Source organism: Formica exsecta, unplaced genomic scaffold (assembly GCF_003651465.1).
Source record: "Formica exsecta isolate Colony F162 unplaced genomic scaffold, ASM365146v1 scaffold107, whole genome shotgun sequence".
In the NCBI taxonomy this organism is placed as follows: domain Eukaryota; kingdom Metazoa; phylum Arthropoda; class Insecta; order Hymenoptera; family Formicidae; genus Formica; species Formica exsecta.
Window position 1 is genome coordinate 41015 of NW_021848410.1, and position 14177 is coordinate 55191.

The window sequence follows — 14177 nt, forward strand, 5'->3', positions numbered from 1 at the left end:
TATATATATATATTTTTTAATTTAATATTTTATTCAATTTATATCCAATTAACACTTGTTACTTAATTTCCAACTTTATTAACTTAATATTATACAGGCACAAATACTGGTCTGAGTTTAAATAGTGGTTCTTCATTATTTGGACAACAAAAACCAGGCAGTCTGTTTGGAAATACCGGAAGTAATACTACGTTTAACAGTCCTGGAACTTTTGGATCTTCCACCTTTGGAACAAACTCTAATATGATGGCCGGGACAGGAATGGGTTTGCTTAATGGAGGGTAATACAATGTTTATACATTTATTTTTAAAATAATAAATTTTATTTATTTGGATTAGGGAAATCTTTTAATTGCTTAAATTTTCAATAATTATCTGTATTAATGTGCGTATATACATAATAGTGTGTAATATACATAAAGTGCTTTTACAATTATTTTACAATATTTTTGAGCTCAAATCAAACGAAAATCTCAAAAAAGATGAAAATATCGAGACTAACATTTTTTTAATGGAAAGAGTTCTTAAATTTGATATGTTATATCTATATAAAAAAAATATATAGTACTATAAACACATTTTTTTTTAATGACTATATGTTTAACTTAAAATAGTTTTTATTTTTTACATCAGTATTGCATGAATATAATTTGTCGATAGAAGTAAGTAAATCTTAACAAATGTTTGCATTTGTATGAACATATTTGTCATTGCATATTATCGAGTTTTATGAAATCTATTTTTTAATATACAGGGTGTCCCACCAAAAGTGGCCACTTCCTTTTATCTTTTAAACTTAAAGAGATAGACTGTAACAAATATATATCAAATTAAATGGTTCAAACTGAACTCTATTGTGAACATAATGGTTGCTTCCAAAAGTTATGTGTTAACGAATGGAGAGGTATGCATAATTTTTTTATACTAATGTGAATATTTTGATATGATAAAAGTTGTAGCACTGTTTGGAATGAATACAATGATGTATGATATAATATAAATATTTTATACAGGTGTCTCACAACCTCCGTACAATACTTTAATAGTGTATTCTCGAGATAAAACAGAGTCAAAAATTCTAATATAAAAATTTTAAGGCTGCAATAGTTTTTGAGTTATAAACGATCAAAGTTTGCCAATGATATCGCGTAGAGCTCGCGCGCTCAGATCTGTAACTACACATACACGCGTACCGATCTGTCATCTGTTATTTTACAAATCAGGTAATATTGATTTTTATTGCACAGCTGATTTGATTGTTTCTTATGTGTATGAATACCATGTACGGTGGTCAGCTGATATTAATGAACTATAAATGTTGTACATAAAATATTTAATTTTTTCTTAAATAACGATTTAAATGATTGATTAATTATTATATTTAAATAAAAATACAAACAATATTTTCACACTTAAAAAAATTTTTTAACTTTTTTTCATTTTCAGCATAAAGTCGACTGTCCCATAGAGCATTGATGTATGTACTTTAATCGTGTAAAAGCATTTGTAATTCTATATAGCCATTACAAAAACTGGTAAATTCAAAAAATTGCGTTCGGTCGGTAGTTTAAGATCTCCTTAACTTAATATTTTAAGAAACGAAGTTTATTTTTGTTTTGATAGCGCGGAGAACTTTTGTGGAAATAAATTTATTTATTTTATCTGTCAGCAATAACAGATGACAGTGCGTGTGTAAATGTAGTTACGAGCCTGAGGGTGCAAATTCTACACAATATTATTGGCAAACTTTGATCATTTATAATTCAAAAACTATTGTAGCTTCGATATTTTTGTATTAAAATTTTTTACTCCATTTTGCCTCTAGAATACACTATTAAAATATTGTACGGAGGTTGTAAGACACCCTGTATATATACGTATTTTATCAACTTGAAATATCGTGGGCGGCGTCTACTTTTTCATTTTCGGCCCTGCGATATGGCCAACTTCGGATTGAATTTTATGATCAAAAGGCCATGTTCTGATATTAACTGCCAGTATTGAAAATCTATAATATATGTGACGTAAACTAGGTAGATGTCACCCGCGATATTTCAAATCGATAAAACTCTAATATATAAAATATTTACATTATATTATACATCGTTATATTCGTTTCAAACAGTGCTACAACTTTTATCATATCGAAATATCCACATTATTATAAAAAAATTATGCATATCTCCGTTCGTTAACACAGATAGCTTTTGGAAGTAACCACTATGCTCACAATAGAATTCAGTTTGAACTATTTAATTTAATATATATTTGTTATGATCTATCTCTTTTAGTTTAAAAGATAAAAGAGGGTGGCCACTTTTGGTGGGACACCCTGTATATTATATTAAAAAGTAGAATATTGATTAATATACATATACATATATATTGAATAAAACACTTTTACCATATGAAAGAAGTGGATTATATGACATTTTATGACACATTATATTTAATATTCTATAATATTTTTACATTATTATTATTATTTTTACATACAGTATAATAGTCATTCGTGTTTAAATATGATTTATTCAATGCAACATTCCAGCATCATTGTATATGTAATTAGTTTTAACATCATAAAGGGATGGCAAGAACACGAACAAGACTTATATCATTATGAGATGTATGTACTGTGCCTGACAGTGCAAATTTTGGATTATGTTATCGATTTATTATCAGATTTAAACATTTCCCATTTAAAAAATATCGATGTTTTTATTTTCGGATTTTCTTATTTAAGCTTAGAAATATATTCTTACAATTGCAACTTATATTATTATTATATTATATTTTGTGTTTGCATGTACTTTTTTAAAGCGTGCATGTACATGTGTGTGTATTTATTATGTGTTTTTATAATTGTGTGTGTATATTAATTGAATAAACATTTATTTTATAGAATGGTATCTAATCAAACTAAAACAAACGGTTTAGTACCAGTACATCAACAAATCTTAGCTCTCGTTTCTGCACCATTCGGTGATTCACCATTATTAAAGAATCTTTTACCAGTAAGTATTGTATCTTATTTAATGATTATATTGAAACAAATAAAAAAATATGTTATTGTAATCTTTATTTTTGATTTTTTCTGTTTTTATAGGCATCTGGAAAGACCGAAGAACTTTTAAAACCTACAAATCCAACATCAAAGATACTTAATAGTCCACATTACAGAGTTACCACTAATAACAAATCTCCAAAAATCAAGGCAAAAGTCGTCAGCTCTGTACAATTATCTAAGGTAAATTTACTAAATTATTTAAACATTCTTCAAACATTTATAACATTGAAAATTATCGCAGAAATATTTTCACATATAAATACGTTATAAAACGATCAAAACGACTTCAGTGATACAGATCAATGATTAAAAATAGGCTTAAATGGAGCTAAATGCATTTACCAATACATGTATTAATAAAAAAATATAATGTGATTAATATGATAATTGAAGCAAAAATTTCGATTCTTGTTTGGACTCTTCTTAGTGATATGAAAAAGCCATTAGTATAGGAAACATTCATTCTACTGAAATCCTCGTGATTCGTCAATAAATAAATAAATAAAGATTCCTTCGATTTCAAGTTGTCATCTACTGTATAATTTTTCCAAGAACTTCTGGAAGAATGAACTTCTTGAAATAAATCAATAGAAAATTTTTTACTTCTGAAGTTTCCATAATGGAGCAACAACCATAAAACAAATTCATTATAAGTTTAGTTAATTCACCAAGAATGGCATTCAAAGATCAGTGATTACCGATTATAGAGTTTAATGGGAATCATGACCTTTTGATTGAAAAAACGAAGAAATTGCAGGAGCCCTGTTATACAAGAAGAATAATTTCTGACATGTTACATGTTACAATTTAGTCTTAACTTGTAGAGTGACACTAAATTATTAAATGCCCTTATCTGTCTCTCTATAATGAATAAGTTTAATAAGATTCGAAATCATCACAGTTTCTTTGAACTTTGATAATTTCTGGATCTCATCCATTTAAGATTGATAATTCTACTGTTGATTTTCCTGCTAGTAAATCAAGTTAACTAAATTTGTAATAATGGTTTTATTATTTGATCATTGCTCCATTATTATAGAAATTTTAGGAATAAAATATTTTTTATTAATTTTACTTGAGATTCAACATTTTTTCATAAATTCCTGAGAAAACATGTTAATAGATGACAGCTTAAGAATTGAAGGAGACTGTATGTTTTATCCCTCTATTAGTCGCAATATTTTGCAATCAAAGTACTAGGATAGACAAAAAAAAACATAAACTGAAATGTTAATAATATGGCTTAAAATAAATAATGACAAAAATTATTTTTTGTATTAAAAAAATTTTTGCTTTCTTTCTTTTAATGTTATACAACAGTTATAACGAGTATCTATTGGATATTGTGACTAATATCTATATAAAAATATGTGTAGATAGGTGTTATAGGCAGGTGTTATACCTAACACAGGATAACTTTCATAACATACTTTCGAATATACAAAAAATTTTAGGCTGTTTTAAATGTGTGTTACATGAAAGCGTTAGCACGAGTGACCGTTATCTTTCTCAGCTGAAGCATCTTTGAAATAATCGCGCTTTTTCGGCTATGTTTGTCATGAAAATTTGGAGGGGACCACTCTGGTTCACAAAGGGATTAGTCACAAACAATAGTGAAAGAAATTTTTCTCAATATACTTACAGTTAAAATATAGAACTGATATGATGAATTTTGCCTTATGGGAAACATGAGGAAAAAGTGTGAAAAAAATTGAAGAATTCTTTCATTTTTAGCTGCCGAAACGCAGTTTTCAATATTTTTTAGTTTAACAAGTAGCAAAATATTCATAAAAGATTATTATATGAAAAACCATAACAATTAAAAAAATCAAATTTTTTATTATTTCAAAGGTTTTCACGCCTATTAAAAATTTGTATTATATATACTTTATGTTAAGTAAAATTTTTTTAAAAGTTCTACAGAGTTCTTTTAAACTAGCACTTCTATAATTGGCGAATTTCAAACAAAATTGTTCATTATCTCGAAAACAATTGAGTTGCGTACCCGCGTTGACCAAATTTTTTTTTGTTTTAATGTTACGTTATTTATTAGTTTCTATATATTTCTAAATTTTTTACCATTATTTTTAATACACTCTGTATGCATAAATAATTGCATTTAGCCTTTTTAATTGCATTGATAAATATGATATTTTTATTAAATGCAATAATAATTTATTTTGTCATAAATAACTTATGTTTCTAGAAATCTTTGTTTGATGGTCTCGAAGAAGAAGATCCTGTGCTAACAGAAGCTTTCCAACCCCGGCCAAATGCAAAACGATTGGTATTACGGCCAAAATCGGCAACAAATTCCTCAGTTCAGTCTCCTGCAGAAAACGGAGAGTCTGTGGCGAGAAATAATTCCATGGATGATAAAGCAGATACATCAAATTTAGTACACAGTAACAACATTGAAGTTAATAACAAAGAAAATCACAGTCAAGATAATAATCGAATTGCAAATGATCGACGATCATCTACATCTTGGTAAGATAATAATATTCATATATCTTTTAGATTCTCTTTTCTCATATCTTTTAATTTTTGCTTCCTCATAGATGAAGGTTTGTTTTTGTGAAAAAATTTTTTTCTGAGATTTTGATGCCAGTGTGTTCAGAAAATTCTAAAACGTCAAAAAATCACATTTAAAAAAAATGTCCGTATGTGTGTATGTGCACCAAAAGGGCGTGGTTGCTCTAATTTCCGCAAATTTTGAGATATCGGGCTAAATATTTTTACATGATTAGAGTATCATTAAAGAATAGTTGGCATTGAAATTGGCGAGGATCGGTGAAAGGGTTCATCTTTTATAAAATTTTGAATTTTTTGGGACATGTCTGTACAGGCTCTAACTTCCACAAATTTTGAAATATCTTTCTCTATGAGGAAGCCAAAATTGAAAAACTCACTTGCTTTAAGGAGCTTAAGCTTTGTGAGCGAAATCAAATAATGAGGAAGCAATGTGCAAGTTTCTAATTTGCACAATTTTCATCTTGTTTAGAAATGTTTGTTCTTTTTTTTTAAGGAAATTATTGTAAAAAAACATTAAGAAAATATATAAATAATTTGAGCAATTTATGTGTAGGTTGAAGTCAACACTACCACGGAGAAATAAAGTTCCAGATGATGAATTACTTGAGGCCCAACGATCCCCATTTTCCGCAACAAATATACCCGAAGAAGTGAATAACACAGTGGCGGAATTTAGACCGCAAAATAATACATCAAATGTGAATCATTCCGATACGACTAATTCGATTGAAGTGCCGTTAAATTCTACTTTCGATGATAAAAGCTCTGCGAATCTTACCATGCAAAATGCAGGTAAATATTTTCAAATTAGTTTAATAAGAATTTTATGTATAATAAAAGGCACGCACGCACGCACGCACGCACGCACGCACGCACGCACGCACGCACGCACGCACGCACCGTTTTAAATAAGTTTAAAAACATTTCCTTTTTCATTTTTTTTTAGATTTGAGTCAGGAAACGAACGAAAATTCATTTTTGATGCTGCAATCAAACTGGAATTTAAATATGGCTAAAGTTATACTACGACGAGCGGGCTATTATACCATTCCGTCGCTCGATAAATTAGACGATTTTGTTTGTGGCGAGACATGTATTGTACCAAACTTTACCATTGGCCGCGAAGGTTATGGCAATGTCTACTTTCCAGATTCGTTCGATGTGTATGGTTTGAATCTCGATGAAATCGGTAAGTCATACAGATTAATCTATAGAGTGTCTATTTTTTGGAAAAACATAGGAAACCTGGAATTCTCAGGAACTTTTTTTGTATTTAAAAAAATCAGAAAATTCTCATGGAATTTTATTGGGACTCAAGGAATTTAAAAAAAAAATCACTCTTTGATAATTTCGCTCTTATTGTAAGCAATATATTGGCAATCTGCCAATAAACCAAGTGAATTATGTGTTTAAAATATATTAGAAATATATATCTATCTCTCTCTGTTTATATAATATATATATTCAATGTCTTAACAAAATATTGAATATGTAAATGTTTTTTATTGTAATTTTTAATGATAAAAAGTATAAATTTATGCAAGTGAAAAATGTTTATCTTATGAATGCTATTCATTTTTTTTTTAGTACATTGCAAATGTAGCACTTGAAACTTAACTGACTCTGTATTTTTTTTTTCATATAAGTAAAAAGCATTAGAACATGTACAATACAATAAAGCAACTTATTTTAAAAAGTTGCTTCAAAAAATCTTTTTAAAATATTCTTTTTACCTGGAATTTTGAACAAAAATATCTGGAAGGTCAGAGAGTTTTTAAGAAATTTTTTACAAGATTTGAGAGAGTAGACACATTTTGAATTTCTAATTTTTGTATACATATGCATATTGTTATCATATAATATATCACAATATGTATTATTCCAGTTTTACCGTGTAGTTGTTATACTATTAAATTAAATATCTATACCGCGATATAGTAAAGTTTAAATATTTTGTTTTTTTAAAGTAGAAATTGTATTGAATAATATTTTGCATTTTTTTGTTGTTGTTATAGTTCACTTCCGTCATAAGGAGGTGATCATTTATCCTGATGACGAAAAAAAACCACCGGTGGGGCAAGGTTTAAATCGAAGGGCACAAGTTACATTGGATAAAGTATGGCCACATGATAAATCGCTACACGAGCCAATCACAGATCCGCAGCGACTTGCCGCGATGAATTATGAGGGAAAATTGCGCAGAGTATCCGCGAAGCATGATACTCGTTTCCTTGAATATCGACCGGAGACCGGCTCCTGGGTGTTCAAAGTTGAACACTTTTCCAAATACGGTCTTAGCGATTCGGACGAAGATGACAACCAAGTTCTGTCAGCTTCGGAAGCGAAGAAACTGAAGGGGTTTCCCGTTTCCTTGCAAAAAGGAAAGATTGGCGATTCATCAACGGCAACGAGTAAAGATGCAATCAATGGAGCAATTAATGGAGCAATTAATGGAACGGTTGGTGGCACAAAGATAGAAAACGCCAAGCATTTAGACAGCGTTGAGAGCAATTTTTTAGGGGAAACTCAGATTCGATTCGCTCACGACGATCGCGATAAATGGGAAATGGTTATCCATCCAGTTAGGGATACTCCGGTCGGCCGTTCTGTTTTCATTTCTAGAGATTATAGTTACGAAAAACGGATGACTGTCAGCCCGGTCGGTGATAATGCTCGAGTCGCTGGTACAGACAGCCACAAAGTGCAACTTATGAAGGCGAGTTTCTTTGATACAAACGATGAAGATATGAGCGAGGAAATCAATCACGACATATTTCCCTCCGTACAGAAAACTCTGACCCGTTATTTTCCGGATGTTACGGAAATTAAGAACGACGAAGCTTTGTGCAACACTACAACGTTGCGATCAAGTATTATCATGAATGAAATACCGTTTTCCATGAGCCAAGAAAATTTACTCTCTATATCGGGCAAAAAGTTGCAGCTGTCGTGCGTCAATGCAAAAAACAAGCAAGCAATTATCGAGAGAGTAATCCCTCCAATTGCAGCTACTCCAGTTACGAGTGTATTAAAGTATCACTATGAAATTGTACCACTCAAACAATCAAGATTGAACAAATTGCGATTTCGCTGCATTGCCGACACTGGTATACAGATGGGCAGAATGTTCCGACCGAGTTGGGGAGCCGGATTGACATTATTGTCCTTAAGCACGCAGGAACAGGCAACTAAGGTGCAACTACAAAGCACATTCAGTCAACTAAGTCATTATGTTTCCGGTCGTTTAGCCAATGATATTACATCAACGGCGATCGTTCAACGTCTGCAGATTCTGAGCGGTGACGAGCACGACATAACAATGTTCAAAGATAGCATAGAGCGTCATTTGAGGATCCAGCTGGATCATTGCGTGATGGGTCACGAGAGAGATTGTCCTATTTTCAATGTAGCGACCGATAATGCAAATAGAGCGTTGCAATTGCATTGCACGTTGGCGCAGGATCTCGTGGAGAAGGAGCAAAGATTGAGCGAGAACATCAATGATGAACATCGTAGCATCGCTGAACGATCATTTCGTCAATACGCGAGTATCGTGTGGACGTTGTGCGTGGCGCTTTGGGGAAATTATACTGATCAGGATGTAACTAGTAATGCCAACGAAGAACATTATAATGTCATGGTGAGGAGGGAAGCGGTAAGCGAATGGTTAAAGAACGTGGTACAGAAAACGGTCGAGCAAGAAATAAAAAATGTCGACGGTGAAATTAAGAATTCCCATGAGAAGATGATACTATCGCTGCTCTCGGCTTGTAAACTCGAGGACGCTTGCCAGGAAGCACGAAAAGCTGGAGATCATTGTCTGGCATTGTTGATGGCGCAACTACGAGGCGGCATGCCAGTCAAGGAACTTATTAAACAGCAACTTGCGTTGTGGCAACAGACCGATGTAGACGAAAATCTCACAATCGATCGTCTGAAATTGTTCATGTTGGCGGCGGGTGAACCGCTAATTTCCAGCAAAAAAGGAACCGTTATTTTCCGGATGTTACGGAAATTAAGAACGACGAAGCTTTGTGCAACACTACAACGTTGCGATCAAGTATTATCATGAATGAAATACCGTTTTCCACGAGCCAAGAAAATTTACTCTCTATATCGGGCAAAAAGTTGCAGCTGTCGTGCGTCAATGCAAAAAACAAGCAAGCAATTATCGAGAGAGTAATCCCTCCAATTGCAGCTACTCCAGTTACGAGTGTATTAAAGTATCACTATGAAATTGTACCACTCAAACAATCAAGATTGAACAAATTGCGATTTCGCTGCATTGCCGACACTGGTATACAGATGGGCAGAATGTTCCGACCGAGTTGGGGAGCCGGATTGACATTATTGTCCTTAAGCACGCAGGAACAGGCAACTAAGGTGCAACTACAAAGCACATTCAGTCAACTAAGTCATTATGTTTCCGGTCGTTTAGCCAATGATATTACATCAACGGCGATCGTTCAACGTCTGCAGATTCTGAGCGGTGACGAGCACGACATAACAATGTTCAAAGATAGCATAGAGCGTCATTTGAGGATCCAGCTGGATCATTGCGTGATGGGTCACGAGAGAGATTGTCCTATTTTCAATGTAGCGACCGATAATGCAAATAGAGCGTTGCAATTGCATTGCACGTTGGCGCAGGATCTCGTGGAGAAGGAGCAAAGATTGAGCGAGAACATCAATGATGAACATCGTAGCATCGCTGAACGATCATTTCGTCAATACGCGAGTATCGTGTGGACGTTGTGCGTGGCGCTTTGGGGAAATTATACTGATCAGGATGTAACTAGTAATGCCAACGAAGAACATTATAATGTCATGGTGAGGAGGGAAGCGGTAAGCGAATGGTTAAAGAACGTGGTACAGAAAACGGTCGAGCAAGAAATAAAAAATGTCGACGGTGAAATTAAGAATTCCCATGAGAAGATGATACTATCGCTGCTCTCGGCTTGTAAACTCGAGGACGCTTGCCAGGAAGCACGAAAAGCTGGAGATCATTGTCTGGCATTGTTGATGGCGCAACTACGAGGCGGCATGCCAGTCAAGGAACTTATTAAACAGCAACTTGCGTTGTGGCAACAGACCGATGTAGACGAAAATCTCACAATCGATCGTCTGAAATTGTTCATGTTGGCGGCGGGGGAACCGCTCATTTCCAGCAAACATGGAACTATCAATGTGTGTGAAGATTTGGATTGGAAGCGGGCCTTTGCCATTCATTTCTGGTACTTATCGTCGCCAACGTGTTCAATCACGGACGCCTTGGATCTTTATGAAGCGTCGTTCAACATGACAGAGTATACTCAAATATACGCGGCGATACCAGAACCTGAATATAGAAAAAATGATTATGATGCCGAGTTAAGTACTGGCAAGCAAATATACGATCTTTGCTTTCATCTGTTGAAATTATACTGTACAGGAAATCACGATCTGGGAGAACTTTTGAATCCGTTATCCTATACCGCCAATCCTTTGGATTACAGACTGAGGTAATTTTAAATCAAAGACATTATTTATAATTTGACCGAATAAGCGTTGAATCGTATAATAATTAATTCTAGCACGATCAACAGCAAAAAAACAAGATCAAATATGGTTTTAATAATAGGTGTATCAGAAATCTTAATGTTGAAATATATTATTTAGATTTGAAAGAAATATGGTCGTAAATATTGAGATGTATCAGAAATGTCTTAATGTAGAAATATCAAAAAGAATTTTTGGAAAGATTTAACAATCAAATTGAAGGAATAAAGGCAAATAGAAACCGATTGCAAGTTACAAAATTATAGTAGAAAAATTACAATCATTTTATTAAAAAAAAATAATTCTGGATAAATAACATGTAAGAAATAAAGAGCACTTATAATATACGAGAGAAAGAGAGATCATAAATTTTGTAATCAAATTGAGATCAAGAGATCATCTAAAATAAAAATCAAAACGTCTTGCAACTTTTTGGATTTATTTGATGTATGAGATGGCGAATATATATTATTAACTTTTCACATTTATATTTTTTTGGCAGCTGGTTAATACAACAAATACTCGTAGCTCTGGGTTATACGCATCTTTCCGATCATGTTGCCGCATTAACGCATACGAATTTTGCGACCCAATTAGAGGCATACGGACTTTGGCATTGGGCGATCTTCGTGATGTTGCATCTACGAGATTCGTCTAGACGACAAATTGCTGTAAAGGATCTGCTATTACGTCACATTGAAATAGACGATTCTCCGGAATATGTGAAACGTGAACAATTTCTGAAGGAAGAGCTTGGTATATCGTCAGTTTGGATTCATCAAGCTAAAGCCATCAAAAGTAGCATCGATAAAAGGTACTTAGTATTAAGATTTTTGTGTTTTTATTGCAGCCATATTGGGTTGTATTTCAAAATTTACTCCTTAGAGTAGAGCATTCGATTGACCAATCAGAATAAAAGAAATAAAGAGTTCTTTGTCTTAATTGATCAGTCAAATGCTACTTTACTTCAAGCAGTGAATTTGAGAACGCAACTTTGAATTATGACATTAGAAGCGAGAAATTATATAACTTTCTATTTTTTACGAAATACATCAAAATAAATAAATTTTTTAAATACGGTCTCTCGTGTTCAATAATATGGATTAACGAAAAACTCTCTTGTTGATTGTTAATTAATAAATAACTGTAAATCTTAGTCACCATAAATTTATTTATTTTCGGTTTATTTTCGCTGAAAATTTAGGACATATGCACAAGTGATTTATAAATGAATTTTTAAAATAGGAGAGCAAAAAAAGTTTTCGGTGTATTTTATTAATTTTTATTATCAAACATGAATAGTGACATCTAAAAAAAGTTATTTATTTCGATGTATGTTGCAAGACATAATATATATATATATATGTATATATTAAGACTCTTTGATTGATAATGAATTATGTCTTGCAACATTCACACGCACACACACACACACACACACATACATACGCGCGCACACACGCGCACACACACACACACACACACACACACATATATATATATATATATATATATATATTGGAATATATTTATATAAATTTTAAAAACAAGAATTGCTATATTATACATACATGCGTACTCATTCGTCAATTCAAAAAAATTCTAGGCATATTTACAGAATTTCGATATGCAATTTTTAATTTTTTGCAGGTTTGGTGAAGCAGCTTGGTATTACATTCAGGCCGAGCAATGGGCTCAAGCTCATGAAATTATTATAGAGTATCTGGCAGCTGATGCTATAATAAATGGTATTATTTTTTTTTTCACACATTAATGTAGTATATTATAGTATATTACAAACAATGATTCTGATACATGATACAATGATACATAAAACTGAATATTAAGGGCCATTTCATCGATTTCAATGACCTCGTAGTATGTTATGGAGAAAATGTCACTGTGTGTGATTGTCCCCACTTGGCCAAACATTAAATGTCGCTAACTTATAATTTTGAAATTATAAGCATTAAAAGTTGAAAGTCTACCCCACATCATTAAATGTATCGGGCGCAAAACGAGATCTAAAAATGTACAGTTTTGCATAGGTTTCCGACTTTCCACACAAAGCGAGATCCACATCATAGTATATTGTTTCAAATGCAAAATAAAATTTAAAAACATCTAACTACTTTCTGCATTGGGCCCCAAGTTTGTTAGAACAGATGTTGCCATGTGTCTGCTATAAATTTTTACCTGTAAAAAGGCTACAAATTTAATATAATATGTTAATTTTGATTATGTCGACGGACTGTCAGCAGAACTGTAACAGAGCCTACTGACACATACTTTATCAATGACATCAGTAAAATCATCCTTTAATATTCAATTTCAACCGAACAATTTTGCAAAATATTATTCTATTTTTCAGAAAACTATGAATATTTGAAATCATTGTTAATTCCACTAATACCAGCCGAATGTAGCAGTACAATTAACAGTTGGGCATATCAAGGACAGCTCTTGTGGGAATATATGGAAATAACTAATGAAATCCAAAATCTGTTAAAATCTACTCCGGATTACCATGGAATAACTTATCAGTTGGAAGCATTAAAGCCACGGTTAACGAGCTTGTGTCATAAGATCGATCAATTCCCATGTCCAACTGCTAAACATAGGTGCGTCAATACATGTTATTTTCAGCCATTATTTTCTCAATTTATATTAATGCAATTTTTCATATTTCTAGATTATGTCAAGCCGAAATTGCAAAAAGAACTCTACATTTGGCTAGAAATCTGTTATTACTGCAGAAAAATGAAAAGAAATCTGTCACAAAGTTGTTAGTTCGTCTAATATCTCAGTTACCGTTACCAGAGGATTATGCGCAGCAAGAACTTCGACCCATCGTAAATATGCGCGTAACTGAAGTAATGTCGCAATGAATAACACACATAAGTTAATTTATTAATTATGTAGTTGTAAAGCTTTTACATCTCTAATGTAACAGAAGATATGATGATTTTTTTAATTTTCCTTGTACACAATTAAGTTATAATTTCACACAGATAAGTATAAAGTTTGTTTTAAAACT

The 14177-nt window shown here is 32.4% G+C and overlaps 1 protein-coding gene and 1 long non-coding RNA gene across 2 annotated transcripts in view; both read left to right on the forward strand.

Moving 5' to 3' along the window:
- LOC115234332 (nuclear pore complex protein Nup98-Nup96) overlaps positions 1-14177 on the forward strand; it is a 23134-nt gene extending 8957 nt beyond the window's left edge. Inside the window, exons 11-22 of the mRNA XM_029805344.1 lie at positions 98-281; positions 2903-3014; positions 3107-3247; positions 5274-5557; positions 6156-6394; positions 6549-6791; positions 7618-8426; positions 9617-11103; positions 11643-11954; positions 12791-12888; positions 13512-13761; positions 13833-14177. Of these exons, the coding sequence (XP_029661204.1) occupies positions 98-281; positions 2903-3014; positions 3107-3247; positions 5274-5557; positions 6156-6394; positions 6549-6791; positions 7618-8426; positions 9617-11103; positions 11643-11954; positions 12791-12888; positions 13512-13761; positions 13833-14028 (4355 nt within the window). The 3' untranslated portion in view covers positions 14029-14177. The remainder of the gene's footprint in view (positions 1-97; positions 282-2902; positions 3015-3106; positions 3248-5273; positions 5558-6155; positions 6395-6548; positions 6792-7617; positions 8427-9616; positions 11104-11642; positions 11955-12790; positions 12889-13511; positions 13762-13832) is intronic.
- On the forward strand, positions 629-1757 carry LOC115234340. The gene is made up of 3 exons (XR_003883904.1): positions 629-904; positions 1014-1223; positions 1447-1757. It is a non-coding gene; the product is annotated as an uncharacterized LOC115234340 (long non-coding RNA).